The sequence below is a fragment of the Pomacea canaliculata genome, linkage group LG14 (assembly GCF_003073045.1).
Source record: "Pomacea canaliculata isolate SZHN2017 linkage group LG14, ASM307304v1, whole genome shotgun sequence".
Taxonomy (NCBI): domain Eukaryota; kingdom Metazoa; phylum Mollusca; class Gastropoda; order Architaenioglossa; family Ampullariidae; genus Pomacea; species Pomacea canaliculata.
The window spans coordinates 7,098,945-7,125,536 of record NC_037603.1 but is presented as its reverse complement, the minus strand read 5'-3'; the positions used below and the strand labels follow the sequence as shown (position 1 = coordinate 7,125,536).

Below are 26,592 nucleotides of genomic sequence, written 5' to 3'. Positions count from 1 at the left end.
TCAGTCTCAATGACAAGAGAGCACGCATTCTGATAAATGTTAGTTTATTCCAACTCCTGTCTGTTCATCTCTCTCTCTCACGCCCCTTACATCATCTCTCGCCATTCGTTTATCCGGAAACAGCCTCCAATGAATTGCCTCCTTGTCCGCTAATAAAATAACGCTCACAAACGGACAATGAAATAGCAAAACAAACAAACAAAAAAATATTTGGTCACATGATTTCTCCACTGAGAGAAGGCGTGCACAGGAAACTTTTCTTCCCCGCCCTGCCTCACCGCCTCTGTCTCTCTCTCCTGTCTTTCCCTCTCTCCTTCCCCCGTCTCTCTCTCCTAAAGCTGCTCAAAGGCGCCATAAAAGAGGAGAGCCGTTTACTGGCGGCCTGTTTCCCAGACAAGGAACAGTAAAAATGTGTGTGTGTGTGTGTGTGTGACACGGACACCATAAATCACCTGCCTGTCGTTAACTGATATTTGATGACGTGTGAACACACACACACCTTGCGCGTGCTAACCTCATTGGGTCAATCACGCGCCAGATCAGCCTTTTCTTTTTTCTTTTCTCACTCGCCTTAATCGATCGATGCCTGCGCGATATTCCATTTCAAATAATGAACTCGACTATCGATTTCAAGAGTATCTGATCCACTTGTCTATCTCCGCATCGACCACCGACAGCAGTTTGTACCTGCGCACAAGTTTGCCTTGCCGCATCAGGGAAGGCGACTATAATGGGGAGCTAAATCGATTACTCTTTCCTCAACCCCCCTTACCTTTCCAATCCCCCCTCCATCATCACCCCCCCCTTCCTCTCCCCCCCCCCCATCCCCTGGGCCCTGGCATCAGAAGGGGGAGGCAAGCGGCAGGCGCGCGGCGGGTCCGCCACAGACTGTGGAGACAGACACGGCACTGCAGCAAGCTGTTCACCTGCCGCTACCTTCCTCCTCCGACACGCAGCGCCACACACGTCACCGTGCAGGCGAGTGCAGTCCCCATGGTTCCAGTCGCCGACATGCTCCACTGACACCCTTCATGTCCAGTCGCCAGCGCCAGACAGTCGCCGACCGTGGAGTCCTCTCCGGAGACTGAATGAAAAGTGGATGAAAACATTCCCTGAAACTTTTGTGACGGATGACTGACTTGAAACATTCCTGACACTTTGGTCATCGATAATCGAAACATCCCACCTGTCATCGATGTATTGAAGCATTCCTGAAATACCTGACAAGTGCAACTGAAACATTCTTGAAGACGGTAGTCAGGGATACAAAGTCTTGAGACATTCCTGAGACAGGTGTGTCAACTGACTGAGACATTCCTGAGACAGGTGAGACGTGTCAACTGAAGACATTCCTGAGACAGTGTCATGGATGAGTGAGTCAGAAGATTCCCGAAAGCAGTGGCAGATAAGTGTGTTGACACAGACGGCCAAGGACCCCCTCTCGGATATAGACATCGAAGCATTCATGAAAGACTTGGTGACAAACAGATGCATTGACACACTCCTGGAGGACTTTGCGGCGGATAAATGTATTGACACACTCTTGGAAGATTTCATGGCGGAAAATGAGATTTCACTCGTTTCTCGAAAAATCCTCGTTGCACCAAAAGCAAAGGTAAGCGAGTTTTCTGTAAATCTCTGGAAACATTTTACCAACTTTTGTTTTTATTTACTGAGTGTCCTCACGCGCCTGCTATCTTCTCTGAACTTTCTCTCATTCTCGCTTCTCACCAAAGTCCTCAGCTCTTATCTATCATGTCTGTGCTTGATGTCTCTTGTCCTTCTGTCTTCTGTGAGCTTTTGGTGCCAAAGATGTCTGGTCTGTGTAAAGTTTTAGTGTTGTGAGCGACTGCTTCTGATGAGAAAATTCCTGAGTAGATTGTAAGTCACGAGGTTGTGATGACACTCAGGTGTTGCTGATGACACTCAGGTGTTGATGATGACACTCAGGTCAATGATACTGATGTCACGCAGGACCTGACTTAATTGTTAGTATAGTGATGTAAGTCCTGACTGCTGATTGGTGCTGAGGATGTAGATTATTTATCTATTGTTAGTGTTGATGTTATGTGCGAATGTCAGTGCCATGATGCAGGTGAGACAGTAGTGCTAGTGCTAGTCTCACCTTGCAGGTGGCAGACGGCGGTTAGTAGACTTGACAGACGGACTTTGCAGGGATGTCATGACAACTTGTCGCTTTTGTTTTCTTTTTCTTCATCTTCAAAGAACAAATATTAAAAAGTTATTTTTGCCTACTTGTAGATTCCTCGTGAACAAGGTGTGCATCCTTCAGACATAGATGAGGGCCGCTACTCCACAACTTTGTTGGCTCGCGTGCGTACACACATACATATATGATATAAACACACCTATGATATCTACACAATGTATATCTAAACACACACACGTCACAGTAACACGTCACAGTAATATTCTTAGAGAGGAGCCGAGGACACAATTAAGACCACGTGACGTTCAGCGACCACCACGACGAACACTTCATTAGTGGGCGACTGCAATCAATGGCTGCACTGCTTATCCTCCTGTCTCATTATGTCTCACCCTGTCTCGCCAACCTCTCATCCTGTCTCCCCGTGTCCACTGATTGACTTCTAATGCCATGGAGTCTCCTCCCCGCCCCAACCTTCACTCACTTACCTACACTCTGCAAAATAAATATTGCGGCCAATGAAGAAAGTTTATTTGACATAAATTCATCTGTCTAATTATTTAAAACACAAAGGAAGGCGAGTCAACAAAAAGGTTTATTTTTATTTTGCAAGATTCTCCTTGTACTCTGTTGTTCTCACACATTGAACTCACTACCTAACGGGAACATGCGATGTGTGAGTGGTTTATTATTATTGCATAATTATTGTTATTATCTTTATGATTGTGCTGTGTCCCGGAGTTCCACCACTCAGGCGGCTTGTGAGTGTTTTTCCCACAAAGTGTACAATCTGTGTGTTGGGGGGACAAATCGACTTGTCCACCACTTGCTGACACCAGCCACAGTCATCTCGCGAGCTTCCTGCACCCGCTGATTACCGGGTACAGAGGCAGGGCGAGGTTTCCGTGACAATACCAGTCGCTTTACTTCTGTCAGGAAAGCTCTCTCAGTCGATGTTAGAGGACGATCGCTGTGAGTGAAAAACGGAATTAAGTGGAGAAAATAACATGAGAGAGAGAGTGAAGACAGGAGACACTGAAGACAAGGTAAGGGCTGTGATGACATCATAGATAGAAGACAGGAGACACAGAGGGACAGGACAGACACCTGGTCTCATGGTCAGATGGTAATAGTTTCTGAGTATGGAATGGGAAGAAAGGAATAAAGTAATTTCCTTACAGGGACTCTCCAATGGACTCGAGGGTACAAAGTGGGATACATTGAAGTTGGGATACAGTGTGGGACACAAGGGACTCAGGGATACACAGTGAGACAGTGGACTCGGGATACCGATACAAAAAGATACAACACGACATCCAGACAAAGCTACGGTTGGTTGACCAGCTCTGGACTCAGTACAAACTTTCATGAGAAAGAAAAAAACTCGCTGACGACGGGACTCGCCTTTTCCTCCACTCCGCTCTTTGCTCCATTTTTCACCGTCCACCCGACCCTCCACCCCACACACACATACCCCACCTCTGTGTTTAGTTTGTTGATCGACTCCAGGCCGAGCTCCATGCCGTCGCCGAGAGAGAATTGTTTGTTCTGCAAAAACTCTTCTCTCTGTTTTGTCTTTCATTGACCCTCCCTAAGCATGTCTTCCGCTGGCTACCCGGCCTCGACCCTCCCGCCATCCAGTTATTGAGACTAACCCCCTTTAACAAATATATATTTGTCTACCTTCGTGGTGCTAGACTACCTTCGTCTACTGATGATAGACTGTCTGTACCGATGGTAGACTAGTTTCATCTAACGATGAGGGACTTGCTTCTGTCGCCCGTGGCAACCGTGTTTAAGATCCCATGCGTGCTGACTGTTTGTCACGTGACTCACAACAGACCGTGGACATGGAGGAAACGTTTGCTGCTTGTGTTGACAAGCTCCTCATCAAGAGAAGGAGGGAGGGGGAGAGGGAAAACAACGGGAGGTTGCGTGCACGGCGCATGATGAGGTCACGAAGACGAGGCGCTGGCCGCGGAGCAAACACAGAGGACAGAACCTGTCGGCGGTTCTTGTGAACTTGAGATGAGATGACACGTGACATCCGAAAGACTTGTCTCCCCGAAACTACCGTCTGCTTGTTTGGAGTTGCCTCTGCTCCATCCACATTCACAATGTCGGTGCCACAGTTGCACAGTTCCAGTTCACTGCTCACAGAGTTTCGGCCACAGACTCACGCTCCAGTGATTTTGACGAGGGCGCACATGTCGATAGTCTTTTGGGGCTCCCGGTGGTGTAGTGGTTAAAACATCGGCTTGTCACCACTGCAGTGAGAGGTCTTGAGTTCAAATCCCTTCTTGACACTCTCTTTACCTGTTCGGCAGAGCCGGGCGTCGGGGTTGTTGTTTTTTTTTCTCCAGTACTCCGGTTTCCCCCCTCACAGTGGGAAATCCCCTCACGGTGGAAGTACTTTCCAGCTACAACAGTCAACCAACCAATCGATGGTCTGCTGTGGGTGACAGTAGAACACGTGACTCTGTACGATCGAGCCTCCTACGGAACAATAACCCCCAGGAGCAATAAAACATGTCACGTGACGGAAAATAATGAAAATCACCATACGAAAGGAGAAAAATCACAGGAAACGGTTTCAGCCAAGACTGCAATCTCCCTCCGCTCAGCTTGCCCCTCCCACTGGTCACATGTCTATTTTATTTTTCCATTGAGTTATTCTGACATTCATGTTCTGAAATTGAAAAAGTCTGGAAAGTCTGCCTGACCCGTGAGCACCAGTGAGGTCTCGCCGTCGCCATATTCAAGATGTCCAGCTGCGGGAGTTGATGAGGTCGATGGCAGACACGATATCCGCTTCATCATTCTCACATCTTGTCTCTCCATGTGTAGCTCTCTGGCTCATCAACACTCATCGACATCGTCGTTGGCCATCCTCTGACGTAGATCTGAGTTCTGGGTGGATGTCTACACTCGGTGTACAGGCACCCTAACTTCGACTTAAAATAAAAACATTTCTCTCCTCTAAGCGCTAAGACTGGATTTAATCCTGTTCCTCGTGCGTGTCAAACATTTTCTGAAGAGCCGATCTCACTCCGGGATCCATTGCTGTGACAGTGTCACCGACTCACAGCCGCACGCAAACTCACTCCAGCTAATTGAATTCTCAGCCCTGCCTTGCTAAATACCCGCACAAACACCCGGTCCTGTAGTGTCCAGCCACGATAAGACTAGCACAGCCACGTCAACACTACACGTGGAGGTGATGGATGCTGACAACTAATGATGGTGATAAGTGAGACAGAGACAGACGACACTACAGTAATGGAGATTAGGACACTAATGATGATGTCAACTAATGATGGGGAAAGCTGATGTTGGAGCGTCTTTGCTTGTTGTTCCTTCTCCTCCACCCCACTGGAGCACAGGGCCACAACCCCACCCCGCCATTCCCTCTCCACCAGGTCCGCTCCTGATCTCCTCTCTGATGACAGACACTACATAGACAGAAAGGGACGGTTGACTATGTGGACAAAGGTGGACAATGGCATCATTTTTATATTCAGTCAGTCACTCAATCATTCGTCCCTTGATCGGTGCCGGTAGTGGAGTAGGGAGGGAAGCAGACAAGGTCCGGTTGTTTATCCATTTTGCTGTCACTCCTCATCTATGGTCCGTCACTGGTCCTCCGTCCAGTTCTCCATGACTGCCTTTCGTGATGACTCAGTTCACTTCTTTTTATTTGAAAGCTTCCGGTTTTCTGTTTCCTTTTTCCTCCTTTGGTCATAGGGATGTAGGACATCGCTGGTGACCCAGGGCTGGTTGTTGTTGTTGTTGTTGTTGTTGTTGATGTGGTCCCTAGTCGTCAACAGTGATGCTCCTGCATACATTTTAATTACAAAGAACGAGGTTGACAGTCACCTCTTGATTAGTTTTGAATGAAACAAATGCGACAATCCAGCGACATTTTACTTAAGTAAAGTGGTTCCGCGTCCGAAAAACTTTGAGAACCACTTCAGTACAGAGACTACCGGTTGACTTAAATTTTTCAGCAACCTTTGGGTCTCGTAGCTTCTCGGAATCAAAGTGAATTCTGGGAATGTTTAAGCTTCGGCTCCATAAGACAAGGTCATGGTCACAGGAAGTTTCGGAATCGGACAAATAAAAAAATACATATGATGTAGGTTATTTTCTGTATATCAGTTAAGAGTAAGTAAGAGTTAGTAAAAAGTGAAAGAGAAACAGTCCTTATGATGATGGACGCGATGATAATATAAAGAGGAGTGTGAAAAGTAATGATGGATGAGAGAGAGAGAGACGGAGAGAGGTATAAAAGGAAGAGATTCTGTACGTTTGTGGATTATTCTTTTTACGTGAATTTTCTAATTTTTTTTCTATTTTTTCATTTAGGGAACAAAAAATACTGTCTTGATTATTGTTTACTTTATCACTAACAAAGCCACTGACATTAATGTTTAGTGTTTGTGCCAACGTCTCTGTCTCCTACTGACGTCACGTGTGTGTCTGCTGACAGCGGCAGGTGCAGGTGCGAGTTGTCTTCATCAAGATCGAGGAGATCAACACCGTGGAGGAGCACTACAGTGGCATCGTCTTCATCCGGGCACGCTGGCGTGAGCCGTCACTGGACTCCTCACCCAACATTGTGCGTCACACTTCCTTGACATGCGCAGTAACTAGTTTCCGTAACTGGTCTGTCTGTGTGTCTGTTTGTGTGTCTGTGTATGAGTCTCTCTATGTGTCTCTGTCTGTCTATGTGTCGTCTGTCTGTCTGTCTGTCTGTCTGTCTGTGTCTGAGTCTGTGTCTGTCTGTGTGTCTGCCTGTTCGTTTTTTTTGAGCTCAGTTTCATGTGTTGCTGTTTAATTTTTGTTTACGTGTTGTGGTACTCGTGTGCACGGTGTTGTAAGTGTGTATCTGTCGTTGCTGAGTCTGGCTGACTATTGTGCTGATCTGTTTGTTTGTTCGTGCTTCTGTTCACGTGTCTAGGGTTCCCCGCGTGTGAGTGTGTGTGTCCCAGTGTGTGTGTGTGTGAAGTTCCGCGTGTTTGTCTATGGAGACAGGAAACGTTCATGTAAAACTACCCGTACTACTAACGGGGTGGACGCTGGGGGAGGATAGAGACTGTTCTCATATTTACAACATGCACAAAGCCGGTTGGTCAATATTTAAGTCACGTGAGGAGGAGAAGATATCAGCAGGTGAGATCTGCGCTACTTTTCGGTTAAAAATACGATTAAAATTTGCTTGTCCCCAACTCATTACACTGAGGTCAAAACTCAGGTAAAGCAGATAAAGCTTCACATCACCTAAAAGTGGATTTGACAGATGAATTTCCATGTCATTGTTGTCAGTCACAACTCACACAATACCACCACCAACATTAGGAACAGAATAGGAGAAAAGACAAACACCCTATTTTTGCCAGGTGTGACGTTTTCTGAGAGAACAGCAGGCAGGTGACGTGTCACGAACTCTGCTTTACAAATTGAAAGAATTCAGTTTCAGCATTTTGTGCCCTCTGCAAGTCCCGGAGGTGTGAGTAGCAGCCTCCAGAGACAGAAATGTCGCCCGATGAACTTAGTCTGGCCACATCAAATGTAAAACAATCCACGGCGAAAACAGAAAATAACTCGGAAGGTAAAACGGAGGTTTGAGGTGGATAATTGTTTCTTGTCACCTTGCTCTCGTTTACACCTGGCAGGAAATATCAAGCAGCACTTATCCCTCAGGAGACTTGACTCAGGTGTGGAGTTACCTGCCTGCTACAAACCGAGACACCTGAACATCCACATTGTGAGTCTGTGGAGACCGTTAAAACACAAAACTCCAACACCTTTGTGGTGATCGGGTGGGAGACACCATACCTACCCCTGACATCATCATTCTGTGAGGCCTGGACACGACACCAGTGCAGCCTCCCGTGTCCTCTTGTTTCCTCGCTCAACTATTTATCAAGTAATTATTCACTAATAACTAAGTCCAGCCACATGCGGGAATATTCCAGAAGCAATTATTTCAACCAGGTGGAGGCCGTTACATGAGCGAGGTGTGTTCAATAAGTCAGGAGATAATGATTGCAGTCAGGTGTCATAATTACTGCAGCTGATGTGACCAATTATTCTAGTGAGGAGTTACAGGTATTCCACCCGGGAGTGATCGGATAGTTTACACCCAGGAGTGTTTGACTATTCAGCCATTAGTAATCAGATTATTGTACTCAGGAGTATTCTCTGCCAGGTCACTAAGAGGTCAGGAATGTCACAAGGACATGCCGCTCATTGACGTCACATCCTGCGGAAGCGCCGTCTATCATCATTTTAATGGAGCTTCAAGGTAGTTGGTTACAGCATTAACAGCCTCGTTCTGGAGGCTGGGTGTGAGGAGAGTTCAGTCGCTGGCAATGGTTGATGCGCCGGAAGCTCGTCCCGACATCCATTTGCTGGAGTCTGTAAAGCTGGTCAAGGAGTGTGTGGAGTGACCACAGCTCACCCTCTGCTTTGTCCTCGGCAACAGTTTTATGTGTTTAGCTAATCCCGTCCCAGCATGCCGCCTTCCAGCCCTCAAAGTGCCATCAGGTATCAGGAATGTATCCTGCTGACACCCTGCAGACAGTGACCATAAACATGCAATTGTATCCCATCACTTCACTCTGTCCAAAGCCTTTTAACCAGATTCGAGGCCGGTGTGTTCATGAACACTACATGTGTCTCACTGCACACGCACTCCATCATGCTTTGAACGCGAACTTTGTTTGTTTGTTTGTTTGTTTGTTTGTTTGTTTGTTTGTTTGTTTGGTTGTTTGCTTTGCATTCGGAAAGAATGGACCAATCAAAACGCGCTACTAATTCTGTGCTGATGTTTTTCATAACCGAACTGGAGTTTGCGTAATGACATAAAAATAAGAACAAACCAGAACATTCTACAGGTTTGTTAACAAAGTCACGTGACAGTGAAACTGGATGAAAGCTTATTCTTTCTCGTCCAATACTGCAACTGCCTTCCTTCCTTCCTTTCTTTCTTTTACTTTTTTGCCAGTCGTACAGAGCAATCCGAGGCAGTTTAACAACAGTGAACGCGCGCCACTGCTTTCGACCCTACATCAGTATACCCTGTGATTGGCATAAATTATCCTGTGATTGACCTACAATTATCCTGTGATTGACCTACAATTATCCTGTGATTGACATACAATTATCCTGTGATTGACGCAATTATCCTGTGATTGACGTACAATTATCCTGTGATTGACACACAATATATCTTGTCATTGTCACAATATATCCTGTCATTGTCACACAATATATCTTGTCATCGACACCATAATATATCTTGTCGTTGACACACAATATCCCCGTCATTGACAGACATATCTCCCGTCATGCCTGTCTGTGGGCTTTCGCTAGCATCCTCTCTATCAGATCCCCCTAGAGATAAGTGCTGCCGACAGATGATCTACCCCGGTATTACACTCCATTGACATGTCATGTGTTCCACAGTCCGTCTATAGATTTTATCGTACCACCCTACCCTGGAGACCCTCCTGATCACAGACATGGAACATCTCACACGATTCCATTGCGCATGCGTCCTCTAGAGGCGGGACATATCTGTGCCACCCCCACCCGGTGCCGCCCTCCTCCTCCTCCTCCTCCTCACAGTGAGGTTGGTGCCAGCATGGCGGGTAGGCAGCTGTCTGTGGACCAAAGTTGGGAAGCAGGAAACTCCAGGTTCGTGACACAGCTTATGCAGCCAGCCCAGTTGATAGTTTGTGGGAAGGGCGAGGGTCAGGATCACAGGTCACAGCAGGGTCATCAAGATCACTGAGGTAAAGACTGGAAGATCTTTTCTCTAGAAAGTGAACACCGATAAAAATATCACGCGTTGATATCAGCATTCTACTGTTTCCTTGAAACCCTAGTTTCAACTTTGACAAATATTTTTCAGATTTTTAAACTCATGGGTATGCAAGTGCATGTGCGTGTGTGTGTGGTGTGACAGCATGCACTCCTGCAAGCGTACTGTGTACACCGACCGTTCAGTCAGTAAATAAACAAAGGATGCTTTGATTGGCTCTTCGCTCCTCAAAGTGTTTTGAAAGAGAAAACTTGGTTGTGAATTGGAGCAGACAGGGCGACCACCGGGGAATAACGGTTTTGTCTTGATGCCGCGTCTGTCATTGGCTCGTCACTGTAACTGGCTTGGTGAGGCCAGCTCACTCCCCGTGTCCTCCTCCCTCACATCAATTAATTAATCAAACTCGTCGATAGTCTCTGTCACGTTCATCAAGTCGACAAAAGCTTCGCAAGATTCTCAGAGGGCTTCCACTTCCCCCAGGGCATGATGGGATAGCGGCTCGCACGCTGACGTCATTGCTGGGTGGTTGATTGGCGGCGCCCACAAAATGTTTACCTGTAATGTGACGTGGATATGACGTCACGAGGATATCGTCCGCCATTGTGTTTGTAAAAGGCGTTGGTGACGTGTGTGCGTGTCTACAGGTGTGATTGGACAGTCTTGTCAGCCGCTGCGTCCGCCCACCCGACATCCACCCACCCACCCATGGGACCAGCCCCAGCAAGACCAGCATAACTGTCGAGGCGAACCAGCCAAGAGATGAATAAATGCATGAACAAATGAAAGAATGAATTTATTTTTTATAATAATGACAGGAAGATTGCTTTTGATGGAAACATTCCATTCACTTTTCTCCATTGAAGCTCAACTGTGATGTCACGTCTTGATGTCACGTGATGTTGGGTTTCGATGTCACGTCTTGAGGTGATGTCATGATGTCACATGAGGATGTCACGTCTTGATGTCACCGTGATATTTACAAGCTTAATTGACAAGGGAAGGTAACCGAGATCCTCAAGTAAATAGATAAGCATGTATTATTTATCAAAGCAAGTGCAAAGTCAAGGGCAGATAACTCACATCCCCGGAGTTGTCAAGCAGGGGCACCTAACTCATGATACCTCCCGAGGCCTTAAAGCATGGACAACCTCACTGTGTGAATGTGTACAGCGCCCTCTGTGGGCGCAGTCCAGCACACATACTCCAACAACAACACAATGGCGGCGCAATATTTATTGATCAGTGTCTTAATCGATACAAATGTAATCGGCGACTACTACGTGTTGGTAGTTGACAAGAAAACACTACCTTTAGTCTCCAAACATTCAATATCGTCTTGGTGACGACCCACACACCTCCTTCCTCCTCTCTCCATCTTTCCTTGTGTCGCGTGATGGATGGTCACGTGGTGTGTGTCTGTCAAGTCCTCTGCGTCATTGTTACCTGCGGTTCCTGCCTGAAGTGAGCAAATACCTTCACAAACAGTCCGCCTGCGGTCTGTGATGCCGGCTGCTACAGGAGGAGCCTCGGATGCGGGTGGCTGCGGTCCTCGCGCACTTTGTTTGATGTCAAAGGCAGGATCAAACCCTGGCCGCCATTTACCGAGGACAGCGTGAGCCGGCAAAACTGGAGCAATGCGGAAACGAATATGTACTTGTCCAGGTGTAATCTGTAATCAGTTTGGAATATTTAGTTTCGTAATCAAGGCCATGTCTGGCCATACCATTGAGAGTCTATATCCCATTGTCATGATTCGGTTCCGGGACTAAGCCGCCGCAACACCTCCCCATCCTCCGTCCCCCCATACCGCAGTACTGGAGTCACTCACGTGTGTCTCGGTCACCTGCAGCAGATTTAAGTTCCTTCCTTTGCAGGAATGAAGGAGGAAAGAGCAGGAATGCGAGAAATACTGAACTACTGTGGAGAATGACATAATTTGAGTCAAGCTTGTGATGCACGCATTACCATGTGTGAACTAATTAATTAATGATGTAATTTGTAGACCGCATTTACCCCTTGAGAGGCCAGAGACATTGGGTAGACACCAGAGACTACAAAGGAACTGACAGCTCACCATGAATAAATGACAAGAGTGAGTAAACATGATGACACACCGACAAGCATGAATGAAGTGCTTGGATGAAGATGGAGACATGAGAAGAGAACGGAGGAGTCTGCTTGACTGTGAAGATATTTATTAAAGATGTGAGCTTTAAGGCTTTTGATGACATTTTTCTGACTCCATGACAACGTGCACGTGTTCACTCCAAGGCTGTGTTTTATCCCCGCTGTTGTTTATTCTGTCTATCATGAACTGTCAGATTATCTTCTCAAATCCTCTGATGACCCTTGTGAGCAGACCTGAAGACATTCCTAAAGTAGCTTTGGAGGAATGAACCTCCTGGTGCAGTGGCCATGTCTTAGAACTTAACATCACTAATAGCAGTAAAGATTGTCTTTTATTTTCCTTGGAATTCTCCAAGTCCCATAACTGTCTTTCTATGACGAAGAGATTGAAATTCTCAACATTTAAATACCTGGGCACCACCTTCCACAGGTGACTTTGCTTGGGTCCCAACACTCAAGCTGTCAACACCAACTCTTCCTTCTTGGAAAGCTGGAAATTTATATATACTGTTTATATATTATACGTTTTTGTTTTGTGTGTGTACTGCTTACTACTGTGTGTATTATGTTTTATATATTTTTAACACTGTATGTTCGTTTATATGTATTTATGTTGTTCAGAACTGAAATATAAGTTCCAACACCTCAATAATCGTGATGTACCCGTGTCCTGGCTGTAACAGGTTCATAATCCAATAACATCCTGTCCCGAAAATGTAACAGAACAGTAATGGCGACATGGCCTTGTTCTCGCCTGCAACAGGTCAATAATCCCGATATATCCTTGTCCTCGGTGGCAATAGGTCAATACTCTCAGTATAGCTTGTCTACTCCAGAGGCAGCTGCAGCTCCTGCTGGTGGTTACAACAGACATCTCCCACCCTTCCTTTGCCACCCGTCAATACAGTATCCCTCTCCCACCCACCGGCCTCGTCTGTCACAAGAAAATCTCTTCACGCGAGTAAACGTACTTTCTGTCTGGGTGGCGCCACTGGCACGCTGTTCACTCGTGTGAACTGACTGGATCACACTGTTCACTCGTGTGAACTGACTGGATCACACTGTTCACTCGTGTGACACTGGGTAGGATTCTAGTTCACCTGGACATGAAGGATCCCTCAGTCACGAGTAAGATCCGCTGAAATAATCCCAGGTTCCACCCAGCGACACCCAACACTTACCTAACGAAGGTCTCGACACCCAGAAAGCTCCATGCACCCCGAAATCCACCCGATGAAGATCGAGTAGTAATACATTATTTTTAGTCTCAAACACTTTCTTCTACCCACCCACCCACACACCCACACCCACCCGTATGTTGCTGTGGGCGTGTAGTGTCGGTCCTGGAGTTGCTGTGATGACTGCAATGAGTCGGCAGGACAAGATGGTCTCCTCTGACGTCATACACAGTGTACTTCATTAGTCAAGATGTCAAGCAGAAATCCGTTCCTGTCAGTTATATTTGATTTTGGCGGCGAGCGTTGACAGGGACGTGGTGAAAGTAGAGGCAGACGTTCTTCCCTCTCTCCAGCTAGATTTTTTGTCAAGTCACCTTTGAGTTGTGTTTTTTTTTTTCCAGAAGGAAAAGGACTCACTCAATGTCTCAACCAATCGACTTACAATCGATTAGTTCATGGCATGCTTTTAACGAGATGGCTTTCTGTTTGCTCGCTACATCACTGTTAGTGTTGATAGAGCAGGTCAGCTTGCGGCTCCCGGAGATGACGTCAGTGCCACGTCTGCTGACTGCTTTTAGAGTCAAAGACACGCCTACTGACGCCGCTTTAAGCACACGCCCACTTATTCTGCTATGTCAAAACCACGCCCACTGACTCCACTATTAGAGTCAAAACCACGCCCACTGACAATGCTATTAGAATGAAAACCACACCCGCTGCTATTAGAGTGAAAACCACTCCCACTAACAATGCTATTAGAATGAAAACCACACCCACTGCTATTAGAGTCAAAATCACGCCCACTGACACTGCTATTTATTGGAGTCACGCCCACTGACACTGCTATTGTGAAGACCACGCCCACTAACACTGCTATTAGAGTGAAAACCACGCCCACTGACAATGCTATTAGAGTGAAAACCACTCCCACTAACAATGCTATTAGAATGAAAACCACACCCACTGCTATTAGAGTCAAAATCACGCCCACTGACACTGCTATTTATTGGAGTCACGCCCACTGACACTGCTATTGTGAAGACCGCCCACTAACACTGCTATTAGAGTGAAAACCACGCCCACTGACACTGTTATTAGAGTCAGAGCCACCACAATATGGAGGTGTTTGAGATGAGCAAAGAGTGTTGCCATGTTCTACCTTTTTAAGCCGTTATTGCTGACACCCGAGAAAAACTACCCCGTTAACTACACGTTAGATGAAGGGTGTGGCTCACACCCAGTCATCTGCTGCGCATCTACATCTTTCCGCGATCCCGAAAGTACCGGCGGACGATAAGGAAGATAAAGACAATAAAGAAGAAGATTGTTTTGTTTCGCTTTAATCCTAAGGAAGCAGACGTGTGGCTTTGTGAGTACATGCTCATTCGGTGTCATGACACATTCAGCATCTTGACTGAAAGAACTGCACGTGCAGAGTCAATGGAGGCTCAGCTGCACAGCTCGGTGCTGGCTGTAGGCTTTCTCCTCACGACCCGGCAAAGCACTGGGTGACACTTGTGGACGAGACGGAGGAGCAGCGATCCTGGTGTTGGAGGAGCAGCCTAATCGCCTTATGTGATGACTGCGAGTTGTAGCGGGAGTGCAGCATCCACAGCGTGCATAATGCTGATGGATTACCTGCATTACCTGCATTAGGCTGATTGATTACAGTAGAAAGTCGAGGCTGGGTGAAGCCGCTTCTTGTCTTTGATGTGTGCGAGGCGGAGATATCGGCAAATCGTGCCGCCGCCATTGAACATGTCGCCGACAGCAGGAGGTCTCTGGCTGCAGGCTCTTTCTTCCTGGAAATGTACTCCCTGGAGTCCTTCCCTTGACAAATTGCGGAGTTTAGCAAGATAAACAGCCTTTCTCTTTGACTTCTTCGTTCTTTTTGTTCCTTCCTCTTCTTCAGTTTACAAATACGTGATATTCATATCTTCTCAGCCTGTCGGGACTTATGGACATGCACTCAGAGCTGATCATTTCAGAACTGTTTATCTTAGAGATATTCGTCTAAGTATGTTGTTATTTGTCCACCTGAGTTTGTCCACTGTCAGTGAAAGGTGATAGATACAGGTGAGAGACGAACCTCGAGATTCCTTTTCATTTGTGATTGTTTTGTGTCAGGTAATATTTTATAGAGTGATGCCCCTTTACACACGAAGAATGTCCATTGCAACATTTGTTTTAATGAAGAGTAAATCATCATCATCATCATCATCATCATCATCATCATCATCATCATTGTGCAAACACACTAACTCATGCTTGACCTCAGGTCACTTGTCACCTGTCCATCTCTGTGACAGGAAGCGGACAAGATCAACTGGGGGGACCTGTGGAACCCGTTGCTGGAGGTGCAGAATGTCAAGGGCGAGACCAAGAGCAGTCTAGTGCGCGAGCTGGACATCGTGGGCAAGGGCGAGGTCTTCCTGGTGGAGAAGCGCCGCCTCAAGGGAACCTTCTCGAGAGCATGGAGCTCGGCCACTTCCCCTTCGACATTCAGGTGGGCAGCCACGAGGGCAAGCGACCCCCGCCACTCTCGACCTCACAATACCCACCGATGGCGAGCGTTTGTGGCTAAATTACACTTTTCCTGTAAACCTCCATCTTTGTGTTGTCTTAGCTCCAGCAAATGTCTGAACAATACCCGTTCTCAAAGGTGAGAGGTGACAATCGATGCTAAACTTCAGAAAATCTCATAAACAATGACAGGTTGGAAAGGTAACGGGTGGAAGGCGATGCTAAGCTTCCAAACAGTCTCCGTCACGGGTGGGTGCCACAAATCCGTTTTCTAGCAGCCGACAGTTCGCGGCTATCGGCCGCGGGTAATATTTGTTATTCCATACAATCCTCCACCTTTCAGTCTGATCGACAAGGACTGCATCACCTTTCGGAGGCTGAGTAACAGGAACCTCTTACCTTTCCAACGATAATAATGTCGCCTTTGAAGTACTTGTATAGCAGCTGCCGGTTACCAAGCAACGACTAAGATAGCAACGTCAGTAAATCATTGTTCATAATTATCGCCATCATCATCATCATCTAGACGACACAACAATGACGAGAGATAGCTACGGTCACCAGCACCTGATGAACACGATCATGATGAGACCATACAGTCACAAAGAAAGACAAAGAGACACGTGGGGTTAATGAGACAAAGTGATTAGAAGGGTTGTGTGGTCACGTGGGGAGGCGGGTAGCCGAGGGGTGAAAGTGCTGCCAGCTCCACTCCACGTGCGGTCATCTGTGTATTTACAGGACTTGTCCGTCCTCGTGACGTCAGACTTGAGGGAGGAGGAGGTGGAGATCATTGAGGACGAGCGTGACCTCAGCCTCGTCGACATCAACGCCTTTGGAGATGAGCAGGTAACTGCTGACGACACTGACTGGTCAGCCTGTGACCACTGTCGACACTGAGACCCGGATGACATCAGCTCTACCGCTTGTGAGAGAGAATGAGAGAGTGAGAGAAGGAGAGAATGAGAGAGTGAGAGGGCATGCCGTTGACTGTACTTCATCTTTCTTTTTCTCTCTGTCGGCAGGAGTGGGACCTGCACAACTGTGTGATGTCGGAGCCCAAGACCCTGACCAGGACCGACTACTCTCAGTTCACGCACACCAAGCCAGGCCGCTTCTTCCGCTGCTGCGCCTCCAGACGGTCAGGCTTCTTCGTCTGGAACATCATGTTCATCATGGTAATCATCGTCATGGCAGGCACCTCCTCGCCAATGTGATGAAAGCTCGGCATGCACGTGTGCTCGTATGACCCGCAGCGCCTGTGTGTGTGTGTGCGCGTGTGTGTATGTGGTTTGTGTGTGTGGGGTATGTGTGTGTGTGAGCGTGTGTGTATGTGAGAGTGTGCGTGTGTGTGTGTGTGTGTGTGTGCGCGTGTGTGTATGTGGTTTGTGTGTGTGGGGTATGTGTGTGTGTGAGCGTGTGTGTATGTGAGAGTGTGCGTGTGTGGTGTGTGAGCGCGCGATGTAGGTACCTGTAGGTGACTGACCATATTTAGCTGAACATGCTACAGTTAGGTTGCCCATGATGATTGATGATGATGATGATGATGATGATGATCTGCAGACCATCATCAGTTTGTCATCGTTCGTCACCTTTGCTCTGGACCACACGGCCCCAGCCAGTCGTATCCAGCTGTCCTTCCTGCTGCTTCTGGCCGGGGTCACCTTCAAGTTCAACGCCAGCCAATCAGTGCCGCGCATCTCGTACCTCACACACCTGGTGAGCAGGCATGTCACACCTGGATATCATGTGTAACGCACGTCACATTTGATATCATGTGTAACACACGTCACATTTGATATCGTATGTAACACGTCACACTTGGATATCATTGTAACATACGTCACACCTGGATATCATTGTAACACGCGTCACATTTGATATCGTATGTAACACACGTCACATTTAGATATCATGTATAACACACGTCACACTTGGATATCATTGTAACACGCGTCACATTTGATATCGTATGTAACGCACGTGACATTTGGTCAAGTTTTTGTCTACTCATCTACACACAGGATAGTTTGATGGCTGGTCATGTGACCATCATGTCGCTAGCATGTTAGCTGTCCACCTGCCTGTCTGTGTCTCTGTCGATAAGTACGATCGTCATTGACGATAACACGATGATGTTAGCCTTCTATCCGTGCGTTAATCTGTGTGTCGATAAATACGATCGTCATTGACGATAACACGACGATGCTAGCCTTCTCTCCCTCCACTAATCTGTGTGGTCCTCTGTCTGCAGGATCGCTTCATCATCGGCAGCATGATCTTCATGTTCCTCGTGTCTGTCTGGCATGGCGTCCTCACGCGCATCAGCGACCAGAACCTCAAGGCCGACCTCGACAAGTGGGCCTTCATCGGCTTCGTCATCCTTTACGTCGTCCTTATTATCGTCTTCCTCATCGTCACGTCCATCACGGTAAGAACAGTCTACCGCTGAGCGAACGGACTGCGCATGTCTGTACTTCCGAGATTTCACGCATGCGTGTTCCTAGAATGTCGCGAGTGTTTTATAGTAAACAACAGCCACCCTGGTCACACCGTCACGATACTACTGATTGTAACTATGAGGTAGAATGGTGACCGAGCTCATTTGCATTTGCACGTGCGCTGCTGGTCCAATGGCTGACCGCTACCCGTTTACGTCACTTCCTCCTTTCGACTGCTGCAGCCAGTCTCTAACCTGCTAATAACGTTCAATGACGTCAGACGCCAGGTGAAGCCTCAGAGGAGATGACATGATGAGTATGAACGAAATGATGACTGATAACAGGGTGGACACCGCAAACGAAGCAGATGAATGGCTGAAGGGACATAATTGACCACTACCCGCCTGAGAACTGTCAGGAAAGCTTTTTCATCAGCGCTATTGACCAGCTCGAGGCGAAGAATAATGAGTGTTTATTTTATTCATGGCCTCGTGGAAGCGGGACAAAAGATGGGATGAAGAAGACTAACAAATCAACTAAAGCGGAAGAAGCCTGTAACTAGCGAGCAAACACATAAACACGACAAGGAGCTTGTTTTCATTGCCATCGTTGAGTACACTTGCAGGGTATCCTGTAGCTGCCGACGATACAGGGTGGCTGATGAAATGAGGGATGAAAGAAGAACTCGGTTTGTCGTCACGCACTGAATCACTGCCCGCTGTGCTCTGTTCATACTCCTCCCAGCATCCTCTGCCTCACCTCTCCTGGGGCCAGGTGCTCGGCGCGGCACTAGGCGGTAACCGGGCGGTTAAGTTAACACGAGAGTCACGTGGACTCAGTTTTGTGGGAGTCACCTTAGTGTGTTGCCATCAGCTCGCACTCAGCTTTCAACAACCACGACTGTTGCTACAACCTTTTGTAGCCATTATTGCTGTTTTTTTGTAATCAACACTATTTTCTTTTCCATCAACAATGTTCATGATCATCAACACCTACATTTGTCATCATCAACGCGTATTCTCGTTTGTTCAGACTTCATCAGTCCTACCAGTACCAGTCGTCACCGATACTTTTACCCTTGTTAACACCAATAACCATGGTTGCCATGGAGACACACGTGAAGCTAGGCGTGCCCTCCCTCGACAAACATTTACCGAGAGTTGCCGCTCTTCACGCCGCGTGTTTGCCTTTGATCTGCTTTCTCGTGTTCTCCACGTGCATATTGATAGAGTGCTTAGGTACCCTTACACTGTTTGATTGAGGTGCTAGGTGTGCAGGTACATGTCTCTCCAGAGGAAAGTGTCCCCTCATAATTATTTCATCATTACTATAATTAATCAGCAATATTTACAGGATACAACACAACATTTAACTGACCCTGTTCTGGCAAAGTTCTTTCATATAATTAGTGACAACAGTAATGACCAGTAATGCCATCAGGTTCAGTACCAAGTACACACTGTACAAGTCCGCAAGTTGTGTAATTCCCCTTCTCTTTGTTGCAGGGCTACAGGCGGCGCTCGGATATCGAACACAAGAAGCAGGAATACTATGTACGTAAGTCACGTGACGCTAGCCGAGATTTAATTCTCTGTTAGTCTTTGCTCGTGTGTTTGTCTGACTGACCTGTCCTTCATTCATGAACAGTGGCACAGGTCTGGTGAGTGGTGAGAGTGCACGTGGCCTACGTCAGCGTTTTCTGATTGGGTAATTAGGCGGGTAGCTACTGTTTGATTGGGTAATTAGATGACTAGCACCTGTTTGATTGGGTAATTAGATGACTAGCTACTGTTTGACTGGGTAATTAGATGACTAGCTACTGTTTGACTGGGTAATTAGATGACTAGCAGCTGTTTGGATGATTAGATAGATTAGATAAATTGTTGTAGATAGACCAGATTGTGTGTGGTTTTGTGAGGGGGTGAGTGAAGCCAAGAAACAGAGACGGCTGGCAGAGAAAAAGTGGAGGAGGACCAAACTTGAGATTGACAGACAGCTGTATAAGTTAGCCAGAAATAAATATGTTTGTGCTGTAACAAAGGCTAAGTCGCTATTCGTGCAAGAGCAGCTAGAGGCTGCGAGTGGAAATCCCAGAAAGACTTTTGACATTGTGAACAGCTTGTTGGGTAAGAACGGAACTAGTCCGGTTCTTCCTGAGGTGGATGTCAAGTCAGCTGCTGATCAGCTGTCTTCCTTCTTTGTTAATAAGATAAAGGAAATTAGTGCTGGACTTGAGAGTGCAGCTTGTGAGTTGCCAGAGTGTAAGGAAGATTATTCTGTGCCATTTGCTGGAGTTCCGCTGACTTCTTTTACGTGTATTGATGAGAGCTACTTGAGGAAACTTGTAGCGAGATCAACTAAAACTTCATGTGCCGTGGATCCTGTACCAACTAAATTTATTATTCAACTTCTGGACATTTTATTTCCTGTCATCTTGGACATTATTAATGCCAGTTTGAGAGCAGGATGTGTTCCACGGTGTTTTAAACAAGCTGTTGTGAAGCCCTTGTTGAAAAAAACGAACCTGGATCCCTCCGACTGTACAAACTATCGTCCAGTGTCAAATTTATCCTATATTTCCAAGCTAATGGAGAAGGTGGTTGCAGAGCAGCTTATGACCCATTTTATTAATTATGGCTGCCTAGATAAATTTCAGTCAGCGTATCGTCCTGGCTTCAGCACAGAAACTGCTCTTCTTCGTGTGACAAATGACATTCTTTGTAGTGTCAACTCTGGCAACTTAGTGCTGTTAGTATTAGTATTAGTATTACTCGACCTGAGTAGTGCGTTTGACACCATCAACCACCGCATGCTGCTCCAGAGATTGTCGTCAGAGGCTGGTATCCAGGGCGCTGCACTGCAGTGGATTGTCTCCTACCTTGCCGAGAGATCTCAGAGAGTGATTGTCGGCTGTGCAAGCTCTGAGGCAGTTCCTCTGGTGTGTGGCGTACCACAGGGATCCGTTTTGGGTCCATTATTATTTTCGCTATGTTTCACAGCTTGGACGGGTCATTGAACGCTTTCAGATGGGACGTCAGTTCTTTGCGGACGATACACAGATTCTGAGCAGTTTCCCCCCCGACCCGGCAGTGGCTAGGATTGCGCTTCAACGACTTGAATCTTGTTGTGTTGCGGTGAAGGCGTGGATGACCAGCAATCGTCTTAAACTCAATGACGACAAGACAGAAGCGTTACTGTGTGGCCCCATGGCCAGACGGGAGCAGATTGGCATTAGTACCGTGCAGGTCGGTGATGCCTCCATAGCCTTTGCTGACTGTGTACGGGACCTAGGGCTGTTTATTGATGCAGAGCTCTCCATGTGCAACCATGTCAGTTCTGTTGTGGCAAAGTCCTACTACTTTTTGAGGACTTTAGGTAGACTACGGCCCATGCTGACTCAAGCTGCTGCAAACTCACTTGCTGTGGCTACCATCACATCACGATTGGACTATTGTAACAGTGCATTGTGGGTATACCTGCTACTCAGTTGGATCGGCTCCAAAGAGTTCAAAACACAGCTGCCAGGATTGTCACCCGTGCAAAGTCGTCCACTGAGCACATCACCCCGATCCTACAGAGCCTTCACTGGCTCCCAATGAACAAGCGTATTGACCACAAAGTACTTTCCATTGCCCAGTCCTGCATGTCTAACACTGCTCCTGACTATTTGCAGGAAATAGTTCCTCCGTACCAGCCGTCACGTGGCCTGCGCTCAGGCTCCCAGTCACACTTCTGTCTCCCTGCAGTGACAGACACCAACAAGAAGCGCACTGGAGCCAGGGCCTTCAAAAATGCGGCACCTAAGCTGTGGAATGCTCTGCCATCGTCACTCTCCACCATCACCTCACCAACCACGTTCCGCAAAAAACTGAAAACCCATCTGTTTCTTTCAAGCCAGTCTTAAACTACCAAGAAACACTTATGTCCATTTTTTACTTTTCCTGGTGTTTTATATATTTGTTCACTTTTTTGTTCTTCATTTGTTCTTTTTTCTGCGCAATGAGCATTCTTCGGAATGGATACCTGCGCATTACAAATCGACATCATCATCATCATCATCATCATCATCATCATCATCATCATCATCATCATTAGATGACTAGCTGCTGTTTGTTTCAGGAAAAGGCCGAGCGGCTGTCAGGAAACAAACAGTCGTTCAAACGGCCCTCAAGAGGTGGACTTCGTCGGAGCCTGGCCAAAGTGGGTTTGTTTTAAGGCGCCTGAACATCGTGCAGTCACCATGTGAACACCATGCAGTGTCCTCAACCCAGTGAACACCATGCAGTGTCCTCAGGCACGTTTTCTCCTCACGTTGTTCAGAGGAAGAGGTGTTGTGAGATCACGTGGTGCTCAGTACGTGGAGACAGTGTGTTCTACGGCAAGTGTTTCTATGACGACCTGTCCTGGTGTCTCCTGCCTTATTGTCGTCTAACTCCATAGACCTACTCTATAGACCTCCTCTATAGACTCCACAGACCTACTCCACAGACCTATTTCACAGACCTACTTCAGTGTGTAACTCCACTGCCGTTATGCAGATGTCGCCTGTAGTCTTCTTCACAAGGACATGAGACGTTAGTGAGGACAGATGGCGTGCGCAGGTGCGTGTGTGCGTGTGTGTGTGTGTGTGTGTGTGTGTGTGTGTGTGTGTACGAGTGTGTGTACGTGTGTGTGTGCGCGTGTGTGTGTGTGCATGCAGGTCTCTAGCGGCCTAAGGGAGGTTACCCGAGTCTCACAAGAGAAGCAGCACTTATGATATTCTCCTTGTTGCTTGTAATTCTACGTGACATGTGATGGGGAAAGGGGAAAGTTTTCTATTTTTTCAGAGTTTCGCATAATCAAAGTTGCTATGAATGCGGTATTTCACGCAAGACAAATTATTTGAAATGATTCATAACATTTCCTTAAATTAAAAGCTTCAGATACACACATGCTAGACGGTCACAAGGTCCAGGGTGGTGTAAATACCCGACATCGGATATAAGACTTTCATAACAGGTTTCTGGATGTTGAGGGCAGGGATGGTGTCCGGATGAACGGGGAGGTGAGTGGTGGGTGGGGGGATCAAAGTGGCAGTTGCAGTTGCATCAAAACACCTGGCATTGGAAGGATGAGCAGGTCATAAAAAGGGAGGAAAAACATCCTGGTGCCTGGTGTAGGTTGAAGGTTGACGGATAACTTCAACTCACTTGCCACTGGCCCCATAGACTTCATCAGGTCTGGGTTCTGTCAGACACAGATGTGGGCCTCTAAGCCCTCTACCAGACATATGTGGGCCTGAAGGCTCTCTACCAGACACAGATGTGAGGCTCTAGGCCCTCTACCAGACATATGTGGGCCTGAAGGCCCTCTACCAGACACAGATGTAGTAGATCGTTTGTAACGAGCTTCAACACACATCTTACACTTCTACAACACACAGCTTACACTTGTTGTATTTCTCACATTTACTGCATTCAAACATCGTCGCCATAATCGGAACATTTCTTCAATTTAATTAAAACAAATCATCCATATTATTTAATGCAGATATAAAATTTAAATATTAGACACTCTCATGAACATGTATTTGTTAAAAATTTTCAGTCAGTAAACTTTGGTGTGGCTGGCTCCTAGTCAAGTAGTTTAGAAAGCAACGGGTTGCACGTGTTGATGACGACGAGGTGAGGAGTCAGACGACAGTAACAACGCACACATTTCGCACTGTGGTACCAAAGACATGCAAGTCACGTGTTCTCTCACCCACATGTTTGTGTTTTGAGAAGATGGGATAGGCTGAGTTGTTTGTTTTGCTGGTGTTACTGTTTGTATCAACTACTTAGCTGTACAATATTCTCAGTCTCGGCACTGACCTGTACATAACCTTTACACCTGCAGTGGGCCACCCGGTCGTCACCATCACAACAAATTACAAACTTTTTGTTTGTCTGCGCACGGCAAAAAACGAATGTATTGCATCCCGGTTTCGATGTGATTGTATCTTTATAAAGTGTTCGCCAGAAGAAAGGAAAGCACCAGAAAACATGGTGTGGCGAGCACTTGCTCTGATTGTTGTCTTTGATGTCTTTCATCATCGTTAAATATACAATTGTGTATGTTGCACTTGTACAGCACAGGACAACAAGTGTGTTTGCCAGTGAACAGTGAACAAACGTTTATGCTTTATGTTAGTTGGTTTTTACTTTCAATCCTCTGCTGTTAAAGGACTAGTCAGATTTAGTTAAAGGCAAAGGTGGATGTTTGCTTGTAACACTGGGCCTGCTCTTCTCCATGTTTGTGTAATATTTGTTGTTTTACTGAATGTTTGTGTAACACCCTTTCCTTCTGTCTTTGATGCCAATGTCGCTCATTCGACAACATCGGTTTTATATTTCTAGTCCGGGATTCGATCCTCATACCGTTGACTGTACGATTGACCCCTACCAACACCCCGTGCACCCACCCCGTACCCACCCCACTCCGACAGTTCATTTGTCTTGTTAGTATTCAGAGATGACTTCCCTTGTTGTTGACGGCTTGCTTTGTTGATATCCATTGTTTGTTTATTTCTATCCTCTATTCCGTTATTCCCCCGACCCATCGTTGTTTTTCCTTCGCTTTCTTACAAGAAACATTGTGTTTGTCTGGCCTCGGTCAGTACTGGATTGTGGGAAATGTTTTGGGTTTATCTGCACTGGTTATCTCCTTCATCCAACTGTTATCAACCTCATGCAAACCGTTATCTACTTCATGAGACCTGTTATCTCCTTCATACAAATCTTCTATCTACACTTTTCATTCTCTTCTTCAAACCCATGTTTCATCTATCTTCTCTTCTGGTAAAGTTCCTGGGCTTGGAGGTTCAGTGATGTGGGTGTAGTACCAGAGCATTGACCTCAGGTGTTTGTCAGGCAAGTGACTGAAGTGTGTGTCCTGCAGATGAAGGGTGTCCCTGTGATACCTTGACATGAAGTGTATTTAGTGCAAGTACCAAATACTTCATCAATCCTGTCTTAGTGCAAGTATTAGTCTTGTTGTTTGTCTCTCAGTCTGATATTCTGTCAGCAGTCAAGGTGCGCACACCATGAGCACTGCTCACTCCTATACAAACACTAAGCATTGACACAAAGCTGAAAAGTTGGAAATGATTTAACTGTTCTGCTGTGAGATTCGAACCGAAGCCGTTGGAGGAATGTGTCCCAGTGTGTCCCTGTGTGTCTGCTCTGAAATCTTCCTTCAACATTTGACTAGACTTTACAAAGTCAGACAAACTATACAAGCTCAGTGTGTATATTGTATTATATATAATGTTTAGTCATTCTTGCCCTGACCTCTTCAGTTCCACCCAGCAGGGTACAACCCCGTATAGCATCGGGTGCAGAGATGTTTAGTCTGTTCGGACCTCGACCCGGTGTTGGCTCACCACGTGGCAGGCTTTTTTATTCGCTGAAATACTTGGAAAATCATTTAAAATTTGCTTTCAAAGATCAGAAACCTTTACTGAAGGAAATATTTGTTTGTTTGTTTGTTTTGACGATGGTGGCTTGTCCTTCTGGGCCACTCAGGCGGGATTTGTGATTTAGTCAAAGCTAAATTATGCCAAAAAACATGAAGGGAAGGATTAGTATTCTTAGTACTGTCTTATTGTTGGATTAGATGCTAAGCAAATATACTTCTAACAGTCAGACTTCCCAGTAAGATGTTAGATGTTCAGAAAATGTACTTCTGTTCCATTCGGTTTTGTTTTGCTTTTGCAACTATTAGAGCTTGCGCTGATTTCAAACTGTACCTGGCTGATTACCCCGATGTCTGTGTACTCTAGTTTGCTGATGTTTGTTGACATCTGGGCCTGATTTGTTGACCTTTACCACTGTTTGAAAGCGTGCCACGACTGACCCCAAGAGGTCAAGGGCCCAGTCACTCGACCATGTATGACGAGAGTCGTTTGAAGTCCGCTTTCTGTGTCCGCAGCAAAGAAACACAAGGCCTTTATACATGTATTCTCCTCTCTCTCTCTCTCTCATACACACACGCAAACACACAGACATACAAACAATGCCCGCACCCGAACAAAGTGCAACCCGTACTCATACAGCACGACAGTGCAGTCTGCATTATGATTACCAAAACTCACCTGTTACCTGTATCTTCACCTGTACCTGTCCTTTGTCGCTAATTTGGTCACACGTTCCCTGACCACACAAGCTGAAGGTCTAAGAAGGATGTCACGTGGAAAGTTCAGCTTGAGAGGTCACATGGGGTTACGTTTTTATTTATTACGATATTAATTATTTATTTATTATGAATTTTTATGAAACACCTAGTCGAGCGGTAATGCACGCAATA

The 26,592-nt window shown here is 46.5% G+C and overlaps 1 protein-coding gene across 1 annotated transcript; it reads left to right on the top strand.

The window, feature by feature from the left end:
• Window positions 1–1,316: 1,316 nt before the first annotated feature.
• On the top strand, window positions 1,317–22,875 carry LOC112555928 (gamma-aminobutyric acid receptor subunit rho-2-like). Its single transcript, XM_025224542.1, is given in 11 exon segments — window positions 1,317–1,615; window positions 2,263–2,334; window positions 6,660–6,788; window positions 15,613–15,766; window positions 15,769–15,809; window positions 16,568–16,675; window positions 16,852–17,004; window positions 17,390–17,545; window positions 18,081–18,257; window positions 19,773–19,820; window positions 22,387–22,875. Coding segments are annotated over 11 exon segments (1,380 nt in total). The 5' UTR covers window positions 1,317–1,369; the 3' UTR covers window positions 22,483–22,875.
• The last annotated feature ends 3,717 nt before the right edge of the window (window positions 22,876–26,592 follow it).